The sequence below is a fragment of the Amphimedon queenslandica genome, unplaced genomic scaffold, assembly GCF_000090795.2.
Source record: "Amphimedon queenslandica unplaced genomic scaffold, v1.1 AMPQUscaffold_13304, whole genome shotgun sequence".
NCBI classification, from domain to species: domain Eukaryota; kingdom Metazoa; phylum Porifera; class Demospongiae; order Haplosclerida; family Niphatidae; genus Amphimedon; species Amphimedon queenslandica.
In genome coordinates this window covers 123,029-141,422 of record NW_003546460.1, presented here as the reverse complement: position 1 = coordinate 141,422, position 18,394 = coordinate 123,029, and the positions used below count along the sequence as shown (strand labels likewise).

The 18,394-nt window shown below is 36.3% G+C and overlaps 4 protein-coding genes across 5 annotated transcripts; 1 reads left to right on the top strand and 3 right to left on the bottom strand.

Moving 5' to 3' along the window:
- Positions 1 to 876: 876 nt before the first annotated feature.
- On the bottom strand, positions 877 to 4,593 carry LOC109583465 (uncharacterized). The gene is made up of 12 exons (XM_019998837.1): positions 4,473 to 4,593; positions 4,218 to 4,403; positions 3,986 to 4,165; positions 3,175 to 3,926; positions 2,972 to 3,127; positions 2,771 to 2,923; positions 2,549 to 2,719; positions 2,310 to 2,486; positions 1,956 to 2,180; positions 1,748 to 1,909; positions 1,313 to 1,697; positions 877 to 1,265 (listed from the first exon to the last, which is right to left on the bottom strand). Exons 4-11 carry the CDS (start codon positions 3,224 to 3,226, stop codon positions 1,459 to 1,461), a joined length of 1,335 nt encoding a protein of 444 aa, XP_019854396.1. The 5' UTR covers positions 3,227 to 3,926; positions 3,986 to 4,165; positions 4,218 to 4,403; positions 4,473 to 4,593; the 3' UTR covers positions 877 to 1,265; positions 1,313 to 1,458.
- Positions 4,594 to 6,788: 2,195 nt separating this feature from the next.
- LOC109583461 (uncharacterized) lies at positions 6,789 to 9,592 on the bottom strand. The gene is made up of 10 exons (XM_019998832.1): positions 9,394 to 9,592; positions 9,137 to 9,340; positions 8,913 to 9,089; positions 8,665 to 8,856; positions 8,448 to 8,618; positions 7,825 to 8,007; positions 7,591 to 7,782; positions 7,353 to 7,538; positions 7,119 to 7,298; positions 6,789 to 7,057 (listed from the first exon to the last, which is right to left on the bottom strand). The coding sequence occupies exons 1-10, from the start codon at positions 9,437 to 9,439 to the stop codon at positions 6,930 to 6,932; spliced, it is 1,659 nt and encodes a 552-aa protein (XP_019854391.1). The 5' UTR covers positions 9,440 to 9,592; the 3' UTR covers positions 6,789 to 6,929.
- Positions 9,593 to 9,667: 75 nt separating this feature from the next.
- LOC105313441 (clathrin heavy chain linker domain-containing protein 1-like) lies at positions 9,668 to 15,623 on the top strand. 2 transcript variants are annotated; one of them, XM_019998831.1, is made up of 21 exons: positions 9,668 to 9,726; positions 9,770 to 9,805; positions 9,937 to 10,020; positions 10,114 to 10,217; positions 10,267 to 10,359; positions 11,221 to 11,362; positions 11,444 to 11,496; positions 11,552 to 11,606; positions 11,764 to 11,838; positions 11,894 to 12,037; positions 12,147 to 12,206; positions 12,269 to 12,325; positions 12,417 to 12,644; positions 12,769 to 12,830; positions 12,881 to 12,944; positions 12,997 to 13,066; positions 13,143 to 13,240; positions 13,650 to 13,709; positions 13,761 to 13,816; positions 14,539 to 14,605; positions 15,036 to 15,623. In XM_019998831.1, the coding sequence occupies exons 1-21, from the start codon at positions 9,706 to 9,708 to the stop codon at positions 15,336 to 15,338; spliced, it is 1,932 nt and encodes a 643-aa protein (XP_019854390.1). In that variant the 5' UTR covers positions 9,668 to 9,705; the 3' UTR covers positions 15,339 to 15,623. The 2 variants fall into 2 exon arrangements, with proteins under 2 accessions (XP_019854390.1, XP_019854389.1); XM_019998830.1 differs by having other exon boundaries at positions 9,687 to 9,726; positions 9,770 to 9,814.
- An 874-nt stretch (positions 15,624 to 16,497) lies between these two features.
- LOC109583453 (uncharacterized) lies at positions 16,498 to 18,070 on the bottom strand. Its single transcript, XM_019998810.1, has 3 exons — positions 17,715 to 18,070; positions 17,150 to 17,191; positions 16,498 to 16,953 (listed from the first exon to the last, which is right to left on the bottom strand). Exons 1-3 carry the CDS (start codon positions 18,025 to 18,027, stop codon positions 16,604 to 16,606), a joined length of 705 nt encoding a protein of 234 aa, XP_019854369.1. The 5' UTR covers positions 18,028 to 18,070; the 3' UTR covers positions 16,498 to 16,603.
- Between the last annotated feature and the right edge of the window lie 324 nt (positions 18,071 to 18,394).

The following is an 18,394-nucleotide window of genomic DNA, read 5'->3' as shown; positions in this document are numbered from 1 at the left end:
TGCAACTGCAGCAACAACTACTACTGCTGCTACAGACACTCCAGCAATAAGACCAACATTAGTACCACTAGTGGGTGGGTCAGTTCCTCCAGGAGTTGAGCTAGAGCTAGGAGAAGGACTAGCACTAGAACTAGCACTACCAGTGGAAGATGTAGGAAGATAATCTGAAATCAAAGCACAAAAATTAGAATAAGTAAAGATTTTATGAGCACTAAAACTTACTAAAGCATTCCAAGACCAATACTTCAGTGCAGTCTGGTAGAAATGGTTGACTATTACTATCTTGAGTACAATTCATGAGTGTGGTGGCTTCTGGTTGACATGTGATGTTCCCCACAAATGTTATATTTTCAGGAGGAGCTCCATGAACTGAGCTGTTGTATAGGACTGTATCACCATCTGAAAAGAGTATGAAAGAGAGCCGAAAGGAATAGTCTAAAACTTACCCTCAAATCCAAATGTAATACAAAGGGCATCAACATCATTGTCACTGTTATCCTGACACAATGCAGTGCAATGAACAGTCTGCATTGGATCAGAGTCACAGCTCACAAATATACCAGTTACAGTCTCCTTCCCATCTCTTACACTACTGGTATTACCATACAGATATGGGCCAGTTCTTTGACCAGTAACACCTAATAATAATAAACACAAATATTAATAAATCTATGCATGCAATATTAACACAAAGACTTACATGATATTATTGCCAACACGATAAGAGCTTGTGCTACATTTGAAGTTTCCATGTTTTGTTTAAGGTGGAGCTGGTCCACTGCATGTGTGGGCTATTATTATAAATATCATCAAGAATAGATTCTGCTCTTGAATATCATTAGCATGTCGTGGTAACACAACACACCTTAGCAACAGTTAATCTCAAATACCATTTGTAATTATGAATATTATTATAACAAGAGGAATTTGCAAACAAATTAATTATTACAGCATATCAAAGTTTTGTTAGTGCATATACTTTGTATTGTATTTCTAGATGGGGTGGGATTTCTTTTCAGATATAGGTACGACTGGACTTTTATGCTTCTTCATATACATGGTAACTGTTATAGCAACAACAACAATAGCTATTACAATAGCAACAGCAACCACTCCAGCTACTGATCCACCAACAATAGCTCCAATATTAGTATCAGAATCACCTCCTGAAGTAGGAGTAGTAGGAGTGGAAGTAGTAGGTGATGAACTACTGGTAGTACTAGTTAATGAACTAGTTACTATACTACTACTTGTGGCAATATCTCCTATAAAGGAACATTAATATACTGTAGATGAACATAAGAGAACATACTGTAGCATTGAAGGACTAGTATATTATCACATTCTGTTGAGTTCAAATGAGTTGCACTGCAATCACTCAGACTGGTGGCATTGGATGGGCAATCAAGATCAGTGAAATAAGCGCTATTCAATGGAAGGGCACCTTGGGCTGTTGAATTATACGACACCACTGCTCCACCTAAACAAGTGATTAAAAGAGATTGAAATATGATAGAACTTGCCTTCGTAACCAAGAATATCAGAACTGCAAAGATTACTTAAATCAGTCCCATTAGTTTGACAGATAGCCTGATAATATCCAGACTCACAGTTGACAAATACACCACTAGTGTATTCCCTTCCATTACTTATTCTAGTGATATTATTGTACAAATAACCACCAGTCACTAGACAACCTATTGAGAATAACAAATTGCATTATATCAATGAGTAATTTAATTTATACCTCGAGATCTTGTACAGCGTAGCACCATTTGTCTATTAATATCATCACACAGTGTATAATTGCACTCAGAGCCCTCTACACTAGTGCAGTTTATATCTATTGCTGATATACCAGGAGGTAAATCTTGATAAAATCTATTTTCGAAAGGAACTATTACTCCAACTAAAAATCAAACTATTATGATGAAGCACAGGCGCATCATTCTCACATGAGTATCCTAATGATATACAAATGCCATTTGCTATATCTACCAAACTAGGATAGCCCCATTGTGATGGATAAGTACAATATCTGACATAAGAACCACCAGTACATGACTGATAGATACCAGTAGTTACAACAGAACCATCAGCAGATACATTAGTTTCATTATTAAATAGGATACTCCCATTGACATAAGCATTTGGATCACAGGCTGAACTGCTAGGAATTCCTAAAAATACCAACACATTCATCACACTAAACTGTTATGTTATTGTGTAATAAAATAACTAAAAGTTGTCAACTGTCAATAATGTACTGTATGTATACAAACTGTTACTGTCGGGAGTTACTGCATTACCTTCCTCACAAGTAACAATGGCATAACCATTGGTACCACAGTTCATTCCTGTAGTCACTGCACAATTAGCCATTATATCACAATCATAGCCAGTCACTGATAATGGAGCAGATGGCATAAAAGGACTTAATCCAACATTGTGTGGATTGCCTATCAAACCAGTACTGGAATTAATAGCTAGAGAAACAAAGAAAAGGCAAAAGACATGTGATGCAATTTGATAGTATGTATCATCTTACGTTGATAAGCACATATAAGTATCAGTTCAATGGCCCCAAGTTCAGTTCCATTACAAATTGGAGCAAAGTTACCATTGACACAAACTTCAGGATAACCAACCAAAGCTACTCCAGAACCAGTTGATACATTGACACTGTTAGTCAGCTGAACTAATTGTCCTGGGAAACAATCTAGAAAGGAGCACATTAAACCATTAATAATCATTATAAACAGAAGGATACCTGAGAAACTGCATACAATGAGCAGTGGTGTGGAGCAGTTAGGAACAATTGAAGCAGCTTCACCACATGAAGAAAAACCAGATGGACAGCTGAAATTAACAAATGAAACATTTAACATTGATGGATCAATATAACTATCATTATCAAATCCACCTAAAGGATTAGTGTCTTGATTATTGTGTAGATATTATTATAAGTTACCAAGATTATTGCAGAGGAAGTCAGTGATATCGGTATCTCCTTCATCACACACTATACCATAATCACCATCTTTGAAAAGCCCAACTCCCGCAATAAAGCTGTCATTTGAAAAAGAGACAGGATACAATAAAGTCATTGAGTGAGAGAACCTGGGAACTATAGAGAGTAAGAGAGTACCAGTGTACATATAAATGAAGACTTACAAGTGCTGATAGCAACTGCAGCAACAACCAGAACCAGCTTAAGGAACTCCATCTTCTTTAACTGTGTGCTTCAAATTTGGGGTGGGGCACATCTGTACCTTAGTGTTTTGCTGCTTATGAATTTATTTGGAGTCACAGGATATTGTAACATAAATAACTACAAAAAAATGAAAGCTAGAGTTTAGTTAATGAAAGCAGTACTGTAATGTTACTGGTTTAAGCATAAAAATATTTTAAAATTTGCTAATTTTTATAAACTATCTAGACAAAATGAGTTTTTTCAGACTTTTCAGATATAGGTACAACAGGACTTTTATGCTTCTTGACATACATAATAACTGCAATTTCAGCAATGGTAACAATAGCTACTACAATGATAACAGCAACCACTCCAGCTACTGATCCACCAACAACAGCTCCAATATTAGTATCAGAATCACCTCCTGAAGTAGGAGTAGTAGGAGTGGAAGTAGATGTTACAAGCACAGAAGAGATTATGTAAAATAAGAAATACAAAAACTAATAGCTACACTACAACAATGAAAGGATATTAAGTATGCAATCTATACAGCTAGCTACAGTTTAGTCAATTATGCTGTCATTTTAAAGACATTATGACAGCAACAGTACAGCCAGTATCAGAGCTACCAATACACTAACAGTAACTCCATTAGCAAGAACTGTAGTAGAGCCAGAAGGAGTTGGTGTGGTAGTAGCTGAAGGAGTGGCTGAAGGAGTGACAATGGGAGCAGCTATAAAATAATATGAATCAATTAACTTTATATTTATATTTATATGCATAGACATGTACCTCTGGAGCATTGCAATACTAGGTCCATTGTACCAGCTAAACACTGTTGGTTAGTTGATGATAAAGCATCACAATCATCAACAGTATTAGCATTAGGAGGACAAGAGAAAGAGGAATAATAGGCTGTACCTACTGGAGCAGTGCCATACACTGAAGAATCATGAGAAAGAATAACACTAGCTAATGATAAAGATAAGTATAGAATACTGTAAAAGTAATTTCATATACTTACTGTTATCAAATCCCATTGATTGGCATAAGTAATTCAAACCTGCTTGGGTGTGAGATCCATCATTACAGAGAGAAGCATAAAATGCTCCATCAATACAGTTAAGCGGTATACCAGATACTATCTCACGTCCATTGACTATTCTTGTCATGTTATTATGGAGATACAGTTTAGACCCATTACAAGGTGCTGTAAATGGGACAAAGATTGTAATTTAAATGTTAAAGCATTACAGTAAAAATAATATTATTGATTTACTTCCAGGAGAGCATCTTAAAATAGTTTCCAACTGTCCAGTGTAACACTGTGGATTAGTGGCAAATGATGGGTTCTCATCACAATTCTCATCACCGGAACACGTAAAGTTACTCAAATAGATTATCCCCTGGGGGACCCACTGTACAGGGTCTGGGCAAGATTTGAATTTGAAGGAAGGAGATCACCAACTAAATAAAAGTAAAATAAAATGACTGGAGGGGTTGATGTTAGCTTACATGCAAATCCAGCTCCTCTGCAGAAGATTGACCCATACCCATGATAATTAGTGCCATCATTGCATACCCTGGCATATGTTCCCCCAGCACAGAACTGTGGTATCCCAATGTAATAGTTAATGCCATCAACCACAGTTGTTTGATTGTTGAATAGAGTAGAGTTATCAGAATCAGCACACACTGAAAAGAAATGAGAGAGTACTATTGCAAGTGGTGAATAATCATGTATACCTTTCTGACATGTAACAGTTGCATATCCATTAGGACAAGAACCCATCACACTGTTAGCAGAGCAATTGAGATAGCTACCAGGACAACTGAACTGGTTAGATACAGTGCTATTATAACGTAAAGTAGGAGGAGGAACAGTAACACCAGAAGGAGCTCCATTAAACCCACCTGAAGAGGACTAAACACTATTAGTGAATGTACATCAACTAACCATTCAGTACTCCTGTTGTTGTAAATCCACAAATAGCTACTCTCTCAATTGGCCCAATGTTCACACTGCTGCATATTGGAGTGAAGTTACCATTATTGCAGGTAACAGGATGACCAGTTAGGTAATAGCCACCAGGAATGGTTGTATTAGCCGGATTACTTAGGATCACTTGTGATGAATCATAACATTCTGGTAGAGCTTTAAAAAGAGACACACCAGTTCATAAGAATAAAATTAAGTGTATTATTGCTTACGTATGATGCATTTGACTGCTAAGAGTCCTCCATCAGAATTACAATTAGCTTTTAGATTCCCAGTACATGCATCAATACCTGCTGAACAATCAATATCACCAAAAGCAATAGAATTCATCATGTAAGTAGTATACTCAGTGGTTACAGTTCCTGTGGCTTGTATAGCAGCTATAGGATAGTAAGAATGCAATATAAATATAAACTACAAGTTATAATACTATGAGCTTACGAAATATACTGCTGATAGCACCATAAGTCTCATGATAGAATTCCTGGCACAGTAGGTTAGCAAGAGAGTTGTCAATTCCATTAGCACAGACATCACCAGTAGTTGAGCTATAGGTAGCTTCTAATTGAAGTCCAAAAGTAGCTGTGATATTATCCGTTTCATAATGAATATAACTGAACTGGAAATTCTGAGAATTAGCAAAGCCTGAATGAGAGTAAAAGAATTGAATAACTGACACACTATAGCTATAGGATATCATTACCAGTCAATAGTAATAGAACCAGTAATGAGAGAAAGTCACTGTACTTCATTCTTACACCTTTTAAGACACACAATAGCTCCAAATGCTAAAAGAAATGCTTAAAGTTCAAATAACTGCACCCACTGCATGACACTGGAACTAAACTCACAACTTATTAATGTGTGATCATCATCTGCAAACATCCTCCTTGATTAGTCTTGCGTGGCCAGACTCAACCCTTTTTGTCATTTGGGTAGGCGGGATGGAGAGTCTGGCTATGCGAGACTACTCCTTGATATTATTAATGAATAATTATGATTATTAACGATTCATGTGCATGCATTGGACATGCAGAGTGCCCAATAGCAAACTATTCATTCAACAGTTATTATACTTATAATACTACACCATGTGTCTGAGATATGCCTGCATGTGAATAAGACACTATAGCTGGAATATCATTACCAGTCAATAGTAATAGAGCCAGTATTGATGATAGAGAGTCACTGTACTTCATTCCCACTTGAGGCAACAAGATCAAAGTAAACAAAGTTTTAACTGTTATCGTTGAAAGTTGTAAACTGTCAGAAGGTGCCGCACACAAACTGTTTACTGCCGGGAGTTACTGCCTTTAGTGCCTTCCCTTCCTCACAAGTGACAATGAGATAATCACTGGTACAGCTCATTCCTGTAGTCACTGCACAACTATAAGTCATGTGGTTATTGAGTGAGAAAATGCAGAGCTATAGAAGAAGAGAGAGAAAGAGAGAGAGAGTATCAGTGACATATACATGAAGACTTACAAGCGATGATAGTCACTGGAGTAGCAACCAGAACCAGTTTAACATCTGGGTCAGTAAAGGCAGCTTATATAGTGTTGTAGATCTATGGCATCTCATAAATAGTCAACATGATAGCATAAATGTATAATCATGTAAAAAAAAGAAATACTGTACAAAAAACTAATAGCTACACTACAATAATGAAAGGATATTAAGTATACGATATATACAGCTAGCTACAGTTTAGTCAATTATGCTGTCATTTTAAAGACATTATGACAGCAACAGTACAGCCAGTATCAGAGCTACCAATACACTAACAGTAACTCCATTAGCAAGAACTGAAGCAGAGCCAGAAGGAGTTGGTCTGCTAGTTACTGAAGGAGTAACAGTGGAAGCAGCTATAAAATAATACGACTCAATTAACTATATATATATATATTTATATGCATAGACATGTACCTCTGGAGCATTGCAATACTAGGTCCATTGTACCAGCTAAACACTGTTGGTTAGTTGATGATAAAGCATCACAATCATCAACAGTATTAGCATTAGGAGGACAAGAGAAAGAGGAATAATAGGCTGTACCTACTGGAGCAGTGCCATACACTGAAGAATCATGAGAAAGAATAACACTAGCTAATGATAAAGATAAGTATCAAATACTGTAATGTTGTAATTCCATATACTTACTGTTGTAAAATCCCATTGATTGGCAAAATAAATTTAAAACTGCTGGGGTTTGAGATCCATCATTACGAAGTGAAGCATAGAATGCTCCATCAACACAGTAAATTGGTATACCAGATACTATCTCATGTCCATTGACTATTCTTGTGATGTTATTATGGAGATACAGTTTAGACCCATTACAAGGTACTATGTAAATGAAAAAATATTGTAATAGTAAAAATAATATTATTGATCTTACTTCCAGGAGAGCATCTTAAAATAGTTTCCAACTGTCCAGTGTAACACTGTGGATTACTGGAAAATGATGGGTTATTATCACAATTTTCATCAGCGCCGGAACACGTAAAGTTACTGAAATAGATTATCCCTTGGGGGGACCCACTGTACAGGGTTTGGGCAACACTTGAATTTGAAGGAAGGAGGTTACCAACTAAATAGAAATAAATGACTGGAGGGGTTGATGTTAGCTTACATGCAAATCCAGCTCCTCTGCAGAAGATTGATCCATAAGGATAATTAGTGCCATCATTACATACCCTGGCATATGTTCCCCCCACACAGAACTGTGGTATCCCAATGTAATAGTTAATATCATTAAGTTCAACCATAGTTGTTTGATTGCTGAATAGAGTAAAATTATCAGAATCAGCACACACTAACAAGCGTAACAGGGTAAAAAATATTCCTATAATTGATTTCACCACCTTGCAAGTACAATTTGGTCATTACTAAGACTTATAGAGGTTCTCTCTACCTTATAATGCTTCTAGAGAAGTCTTTAGACAGTATCTCTATGCTCTCTTGCTGTTAGAAAGCTCTTAGCTTTGTCCCATGTGTAAGCCGCCATTTTGTTTGCCGTGACCACACCCACTCACGTAAACGAGCGTGGGTGGGTGGTTGCTAAGGCTTGTTATTTCTCCAATACAACGTGTATAGAAGAAATGTAAGTGTGGACATACAAATAAATAAATATATATATATATATACATAGCGCGAGGGTGAATTCAATTATAGGAACGACCTGGGGGCTTCGCCCCCAGGTCGTTAAAAAGAAATGAGAGAGTACTATTGCAAGTGGTGAATGATCATGTATACCTTTCTGACATGTAACAGTAGCATATCCATTAGGACTGCAGTCTCCATACATTGTGGTGTTAGTACAGTTTTCTAATCCTGTACAGTCAAACCCAGTCACTACTTTACCAAGATCTCTTGTTAGATTGAGAGGAGGAACCGTAACGCTTGCTGGTGCTCCTACAAACCCACCTGAACACCAAAAAATAAAAATAAAAATGATACAATTTATTCTTACTTGATATTCCTAAACTATAAAGGCATATCCTTGAGACATCAATAGGACTTAATGGGACATTACTGCATACTGGAAGAAAGCTTCCATCCACACAAATGGTTGGACGACCAGTCACTGTAAAGAGATCAGGACCATTTGATACATTGAAGTAATTGTTTAGACCAGTTTGACCAGGATAACATTCAGGGGTAACTATTGCATAAAAACAATATTTATAATATATATTTGCAACTTTAAATTAAACTTACTATAACTACACTGTATACTAAGCAGTCCCCCACTAGCTGTACAGTTGCTCATTTGACTCCCAGTACAAGAAGAGTAGCCATTGAAGCAAGAAACATTAGTGTAACTGTAGTTATAATTCTCTAAAAAATACTCAAAAAGAACAGGGTAGCCTATAAAACCATTTGCTGACACAAAACCTGTCAAGAAATGAAAGGGAGGTTTAGAATTTAATAATTTGTATTACCTGATAGATTAATGTCATCGACTATTGCTTGACAGTAGCTACCAGCAGTTTCATTAGAAACTCCAGCTGCACACACATCACCTATCTGGCCATTAACGGTGACACCAATTATGAAATAGTAAGTAGTAACAAGATCCTGCATGTCACTTCCAGTGAAGTTGTAGAAAAGGTTACTATTAATTGGGCCATCACAGTAAACTTGAGCTGTGGAGAATAAGAATAATGACTCATGAATGAAACAATAGTAAATCACTCACAGCTTAAAGCCAAAAGAACAGCTACAACACTAAAGAGTCCTTTCATGATTGCTTCAGTTGATGTGCCTTCTACTTGCAGTACAAAAGTGGGCCTGCCTCTACCTTGAACTGTAACTGAGTCACTCCACTCTAAAAGTTAATGGACCCAGATCTTGACTTCCTAACTATCACAGTAGCAAGCACAATAATGACAAGAGGAACAAAACAGCAACTGTTATACTCGTCTTTCAATAGTTAACTAACTATTAGCATAAATGCCCACGTGCAATCACGTGGAGGAGCATCAGTTGCTATGACAACAATTTTAGTAAAATGGCGGACAGAAGTTTGCAGGTATTTAGATCCATTTTCTATCATTAATCGGCTTTTACTTTAGGTATCTTACGTGGAAGATGAATTTGCACCTGCGCAAGTAGGTCTAGTGAGTGAAGATATGTTTAAGAATGATTTTGTGATACTGCATATGTACATGTACATGTACATATATATATATATATATATATATATATACATCTACATGTATACATGTACATTTTCTTTTAGGAGGAGTTTGGTGAGTGGCAGCGAAGGTTTGATCAAGTTATTGAGGAATTGCCTGCATACGGTCCAACTCTAGCAAAAATAAAAGTAATTGAACTTATGATGTAGATATACATGTATTGTATTATATACATGCCATTTTGATGTATATACATGTATTATTGTTAATATCTTTTTCAGAAACAGTATGAGGCAGTTATTGGTTTTATAATTGACAGTAAGAGAGTCCGAGCATTAGTTCAACTTGACCGTGAGAAGAGAAAAAAGGACAAGCAGTCAATATTGTAAATATCATTGAATTTTACTTGTTTATTTATTTAGTTTTGTGTGTAGAAATTTTAAGAGACGCAAGGCAGAGCTCGAAGAGAAAATATTGAAATTATCTTCAGAAAATAAAAGACTCAAAAAAGAAATAGATACTACAAAGTAATTATTGCAACTAGTTCATCAGTACATGTACATATTGGGGGGTGTGGCTTTATTGGAAAGAACCATGGGCTATAGTACAGGGGATTTTTCAGATTTTGGCCCATTTTTTTTTAATGGTTGTAACTTGAAAAATTGAAGTCGGAATCTGCTCAAACTTTCTACACAGCATAAGGACATCAATGTGTATCAGAAAATGTAATAAAAATTGGGAGTGATTTTAGAGCCATTTTTTGGGAAAAACCATGGGCTATAATAGTACAGGGATTTTTTCAGATTTTGGCCCATTTTTTTTAAATGGATGTAACTTGAAAAATTGAAGTCGGAATCGGCTCAAACTTCCTACACAACATAAGTACATTAATATGTATCAGAAAATGTAATAAAAATTGGGGGTGATTTCGGAGCCATTTTTTGGAAAAAAACCATGGGCTATAGTACAGGGATTTTTTCAGATTTTGGCCCATTTCTTAAAATGGCCATAACTTGGAAAATTGAAGTCAGAATCAGCTCAAACTTTCTACACAGCATAAGGACATCAATATGTATCAGAAAATGTAATAAAAATTGGGAGTGATTTTGGAGCCATTTTTTGGAAAAAACCATGGGCTATAGTACAGGGATTTTTTCAGATTTTGGCCTGTTTTTTTAAATGGCCATAACTTGAAAAATTGAAGTCGGAATCGGCTCAAACTTTCTACACAACATAAGGACATCAATATGTATCAAAAAATGTAATAAAAATTGGGGGTGATTTTGGAGCCATTTTTTGGAAAAAACCATAGGCTATAGTACAGGGATTTTTTCAGATTTTGGCCCTTTTTTTAAATGGTCATATGTCAGTGTATTATTATTTTCCAGAGACGTCAATGCTGCTAGGAAAAAGGAGAAGGATAGGAGAGCCAGTCCTTATCATAAAAGGTTTCCAATTTCATCGGCCGACAGAAGATCCTTATCACTGACCCCCAGCGAAGCTATTAATATACAGTTTTTAGAAAAAGAAGTAATAATAATAATAATAATAATATTATTATTATTATTATTATTATTATTATTATTATATTGATAATAATAAACTCTTTAGCTAGCCAGGTTAAAACTGGTACTAGATGAAGTTCAATACAACACAGAGAAGAGGTACAGTATTAGTACAATAATACACCTGGTGATATTAATAATAATGTTACTCTAGATATGTACCTAAAAATCAGAAAGACATTCTACAACAACAGCTAATAAACAAAGAGGTACAGTACTTGTACACTTTCAGTATATTGCATGTACACTTTCAGTATATTGCTTTTACACTTTTAGTATATTGCATGTACACTTTCAGTATATTATGCATGTATTTGTACATGTAATTTGAATGTACAGTGCTTTATTTTCTATTTATCTGAACAGAAAGAGAAAGAAAAAATCGAACACGAAAATAAATATTTATGCCATCTCTACCTACAGCTTAGAGAATCAATTAAGGTAATGAATAAATAATGAGGTCCTCTTAATGAATAATTAATGAGGTCCTACCTAGGCTGCTAGATTGTATTATTCCAGTGTCCAATCATCTTCAAGCGGTCAGGATCATGTGGTTCCTTTATCAAAATACGCTCTTGATCTCTCAAGGAACATAACAATGGTTGATGTGATGAACACTTTAGAGGAACTAGGAGAGCAGGTACAGATACACATGTATGGTTGTAGATTGGGACATTATTGCTGTTAAAATAATAATATTGTTTTAATGGCTAAAATGTAGTCTATTATTATTATCATTGGAATTTTAGGATCCAGAAGAGGAGAAGGAAGCAGAGTTTATATTGCACTGTTGTCAAAAGTTTAATGAAGTATGGACAATGTGTATACACTGTACATGTTATATGAGATGATCTCTCACTCTTTCCTTTAGCTGTTTGACACTGAGCAGTTTACTGAAGCAGCTCTCATTGCAGCTACTTCTCCTAAAGTATTAAACATACACTTTATTATTTATTATCTTTATCATTATTATTTTTTTTTAATTTTATTATTATTATTTATTTTATTTTCATTTTTAGGGTGTTTTAAGAACAATCATAACTTTAAACAAATTTAAATCTCTCGCACCTCCAGTTAGCCCCACCCCTAGCCCCTCCCCCTCTCCTCTTATGACGTATTGCTCTGCTCTCATGGACTCCGCCCACATTTATCCTCCGGTCAGTACTGAGGAAGCTATGGAGTGTTTATATGCAGCTGTAGCTGAAAGTCATATTAACCTCATCGCTAAATGGATCAGCAAAGACTCCGTAAGTATTGTAAAATTTTAATGGGTAAGCAGGAAAAATTTAATGGGTAAGCAGGGAAATTTTTGCATGATGTTTGTCAATTTTATTTGTTATAAGATGTACAATGATAATATCTTTTGTTCAGTTGCCATTGTGTAAAGAAATGGGATCCTATCTTTACAAGCAATGTTCCTGTCCTGGTACCAAGTAATTATTATTTTATTATTATTTATTTAATTATTTATTTCTGTTTTCAGTTGCAGGTGTCAATTTTGTATGCTGTCGCTTGTAATTTACAAGAAATTGAACTGCAGTTTTGAGGTAATTTGTTATAAAATATTTTTAATTTTATGCTGTACCTTTCTTTCAACAGGAGTCACTCTGTTTAGCTAAACTAGGCAAGTATAGCTCAATGCTGAAGGACAAGCAGTATAATAAAAATGGTAGAATCACAGCAATAATTATTTATTTATTTATTTTATTTATTTATTTATTTTATTTATTTATTTATTTAATCAGATATTGCATCATTATTGTCTGCAGTTCCCAGTGTTGATCATGCTCTATTTCTGGTAGCTCCACCCACTGGCAATAGACCATCACTGCATCTTTTTGAAGTGAAAATTATTACATTTTCTGATACATATTGATGTACTTATGCTGTGTAGAAAGTTTGAGCTAATTCCAACTTCAATTTTTCAAGTTACGGCCATTTTAAGAAAATGCCAAAATTCTGAAAAAATCCCTGTACTATTATAGCCCATGGTTTTTTCCGAAAAATGGCTCCGAAATCATCCCCAATTTTTATTACATTTTCTGATACATATTGATGTACTTATGCTGTGTAGAAAGTTTGAGCTAATTCCGACTTCAATTTTTCAAGTTACGGCCATTTTAAGAAAATGCCAAAATTCTGAAAAAATCCCTGTACTATGGCCTTTCCAAAAAATGGCTCCAAAATCACCCCCAATTTTTATTACATTTTTTGATACATATTGATGTCCTTATGCTATTTTTATTTCTTAGGCTCTCTACGTTTTAGCTCAAACTGGCCCTCATCCTCAAAGATGTATTGAACTAGTTAAAGTACATTACAACAATCCTTTACTCTTAGCACCGTTACTTTCTACATTTTAGTCATTTGCTGTTCTTAGAAAGCTCAGCTGGCAAGAAGCGATCGGCCATGAAACACGGTTGGAATAGAGACAGAGAAAGAGAGATTTATTATAGATAAAGCTATGTAGTAGATGTCCTTACGACAACTGTAGTAACATGTACATGTACATGTACATCGTCGGACTCCGTCTGTTCTTCTATAGCTTCTTGTCAGCAGCTGCCAACTGTATTTCAAATATAGCTAGAGGATAGAAGCCACTTTGTAAACACCTTCCCTTTGTTTCTAAGGGGATGTACAAATACGCCAGTAATGTGTCTGTGTATGGTTTTGATAAGCCTCTCGTAGAACTATCGATATGATAAGAACGCTCTCACCACTGGAGCTCTGACCATGAGCTACACAGGCAAAGCAGACCTACACGTACTTGTAAAATCTCAAGACTCCAAGTAGAGAAGCCACTCAATGTCTCTACTCATTAGTGCATCAAGTGGTATGTACCTAACGAGATTGAATGGTTTTAGAACTATTCCTTTGGAATGTGTATTGAAAGGCACATTTATGTATGCAGGACTGAGGGGTAGTCCTTAAAATAACTGTCAAGAGTAGTCTAGGGCCAGTTTGCCACCTATGTAGGCTTGAGCTATTGTCTCTCTCTCTCTCTCTCTCTTTGTTTTAGAATTGTGAGTTTCCCCTTCTGGGAATAGGAGATTGTAAATAGCTTGTAGCTACACTGTAGTAGTGAACTAATTACTACTACTAGTAATGATGATGATACTCTCTTTCCTTCCTTCCTTCTAGATTGAGACCTGATCTTGCTCATAATCTCATTCCTGTGCTGTCCCAGTTCCCAGAACTAGATTGGCTTGTAAGTGCAACCAGCAGATCCTGTGAAATGTATCTTTTGAATTCCAGTTATTCAAATTTCGCGTACAACTACAAGTGTGGTCGTATATTGACAGCTACAGTAACATGCATTTGCTGTTTACTTGACACGTGATTGTGTTTCATTTGTAACTTTAACGCTATAACCTGCAACCATCACGTATGGCGTACATGACGTATCCATGGCTATGTTAAGGCATCAAAGCTGCAATTGTTTTTAGCTTTTGGCAATTGATTAATGTGTGCTTGTGTGTGTTTAAAGTTGTTTGTTTATGATTGATAGAAACTTACTATTGTTTCTGTTATTTGGCTGTAAGCTCTGGCTGTTGTCCACATTACATATTTCATTAACAATTTTCATTAATAATCTCTCCCTCCCTCCCTCTCTCTCTCTTTCTCCTATGTACCCGTAGGTTCTACAGCTATCAGTCTCCTATACGGTATACACAGTTTTATTGAGAGCCATTGAAAGGATCAACAGATCAATGTCTGAGTCTTCAATGAATAGTTCTTCCTACGGCCCCAAGAGCGAGTCCACTCCTCCTGAGAGCAGGGCCACTAGCTCCTCCTCTAGGCCTAAGTTGACCCGCAGCAAGAGGTTTGATGCTGATGATGGAACCGACTTCACTAGTAGGAGCACCAGCAGTGCTAGTACTAGCAGTGATAGTGGTACAGACTCCAAGGCCACTCCTCCAGTGAAGGATTCCGACAAGTGATTGATGACTCTTGGCGTGAAACGGCACCTTTTCTCTGACTTAGCAGGCAATCTCTTCTTTGTTTTGTTTTATTCTCAACACTATCACTCAATTAGTTACCTCATAGTCCACTAGTTTTCTCTTTTAAACACACAGGGATAGGTCTAATAGCAATCTTCACTGCAGCAGTATTATCATCAGTATCATTTTGACTTGTAATTTAGTTTATTGTAGAAACAAAACATTGTATTATAGTAATCTATTTCATTTATGATAACAATTAGTTGATTAAAATAACAATCCAAATTCACGTGTTTCTGCATGAAGGATGCAGCAATGACCTCATTGTGTAGTATTGTACATGTACATCTATCCTGAGGGATATTGTGACATGTACTGACTGGCTGTCCATAAACTGATACACTATAGCCCCATCACTATGAGTAGGATTGCTCCTCTTATTTTAGTGGGAGAGGGTTTGTGTGTCCAAGAGAATGAGCTCATTTATCATGGGCTGTCTTGAACATGTCAGGTCCTTTGTTTGTCATAAATATAGATAGACTATTAGTTACATGATTTTAAGATAAGGAGCCTTTGTAATGAGATATGTCAAAGATATAGGATTCTATATTATACTGTAACGAGAACAGCTATTGGTTATTATTGGCTTCAATGATTTACTTTGATATGATAGAGCAGATTGAATGTTGTTTTTTGTCGTTTATTTCAAATTACTATCAATATTAGTGTAATTATTAGATAATTAGTATAATAATGCTGGACTGGTTTATACACAAGTAGCTTCCTTTATAAAAGATATGAGAGTCATCAAGATAATGGCAACAGTAAACAGCTTTAATTTAGGATAAATAACGTTTAATTTAGATAACGGCTAACCACCAACAGATGCCAAGTCCATGCATGACACAACATGTAGCAAAACATGTGATACAGCTATAGTTTATTACAGAGGGTATACCACAAAGCTGCAGTGTGTAGGTATGCATGTAGAGCTGTTGTCTATGAGCAGGGAGTTACTAATGAGTTAGTAATTGATTTGACAGGAATGCATGTAACAGTACAATGTGTCACAATGTCCCTACAGCTTGTTTATCATGTACAGTAACTGATCCATGTTAGTGTCACTGATATTTTTCACCACTGCAGACCTTTAAAGGAGTATCATTTGTACCACAGCTTGTCATAACAAAAACTCCTTAACAAAGGAACAACAAAAACAAAAAATTAAAAAACAACAACAATAACAACAACGAAATTAAAATCAACTAATTGTTCCTTCTAATAATTTCTTGACTAATCTCAATGGCTAGGCCGGTTTCATTAACAAAAGGAGAAGAGAGTCCTTGAAGAAGTGTAACCCATGTATACGGCATTGCCCCTTTCTCCCACAACTCAAACACGTCCATATAGCAATGGCTGGGTACTCTGTTCCGCCTATCATATATACCGTCAAGCTCTGAGACTCGTAGACCCAGCTGGAGCCCAAGGTCCCTCCATTTGTTGGGTATCCTAGCAGCTACGAGATTAGACAGATCCCGGAAGGAAGGTCCTGTCTGGAGTGACGGGTGGTTGAAGTCAATTGTGTTGTTTGATGTGGGCGGAGTTTCTCCGACGTCTATAAATAGAAACGATGAAAACTAAACTATTAATAGTAACAGCGAATAACTAGTACTCTAAACATTATTATACAAATGATTCTGCTAGCATTAGCATAACTAAGAATCTCAGAGGAATATTATATCAATTATTACGTTACTCTATTGAGAGATGATAATGAAATTATGAGAAAAGGAAAGAGAGAATTAGCTCACCTTCTCCACTGGCTGAAGGAGCGGCCCTCCCACCTGATGCCTCTATAAAATAACAATTAACATCAAATAACTCTCTCGGAACAAAAGATGCGCTGATAGTAGTATCTTACTACAACTGATGCATATTAATGATAGCCATGTCATGATATCATCTGTTTATTTATATAATGAATATCAAATCCTGTTCTTGGTACAAGTAATCATTTAAATCATGTATGGGGGGGAATAAGCCAACTGCCTGGTAGATGATTTCAAATTAATATTGGGCTGGCAGCCAAACTAATCTGGCTGTTAGGATGATACCAATCACACGATGGGCTGAGGATTAGCTAGTACGATACTAAAATGAAGTACTGCTCGTTATGTTCATGATTACGAAATGCTTTGTGCTAAAGGTGAGGGTAACAAACAATGCAGTGTTAAGGATCAATCGTCTGACATCGTTGAAAAATAAACAACATGGAGCAAGACGCATGTGTACAGAATTAGACACTTATTAACACTCTAAAGTGCAGGAATTAGTAAGACCACGCCCTATACAAGCCCCGCCCCATAACCAACTCACCACATTTCTCGTACAACATTTGTGCTAGCTCATTAAAGCCGTGAACGTTGAGTTTCTCGACTAAAGTGTAGAATTTGTTTGGGCTGTATTCAACAGTGACGTGAACAGCACTGATCAGTTGTGAAGCTAGGTCATAAGGAGCCACGCCTCTTATAGCAGTGACAGCTGTCCTGGTAGTCGTTGAAATGATACTAGCAGCACATAAATCATTAGCCAAAGGAGATATGGAGTTGGGGACCTGACTAAGGGCGTCACAAATGTCGTGAAAGTGCTCTCTTAGAGTCCTGTATTCTGGTGACTTCTTGGACGCCATTTTGAATTTTGGTTCTCTGGGGGTGTGGTAATGTGATTCTAGAGACATTCCCGGGAACACGACCGGGAAATGATTTACCGCATAATCAATGATGGGTGAGGCTCAGGAACTTGGAGGCATTACAAAAACAGTCTCCTTTCTTGTTGTTATCATTGCGCTTCTCTCAGTTGTACTATCACTTGTAAACAGAGATGTCTCTCTTGCTACTACTACTATCTGTATTATTTCTAGCTTGTCCTATTTCTGTACACAGCAACAGTGAAGAAGAAGATGATGATATTATCAATCTGCTAGCTCTTGTCCCGTGGCCTGATGACCGGCCTCATGCTGACTGGGATGCTGGCCCTGATCTATGACAGGAGCTAGA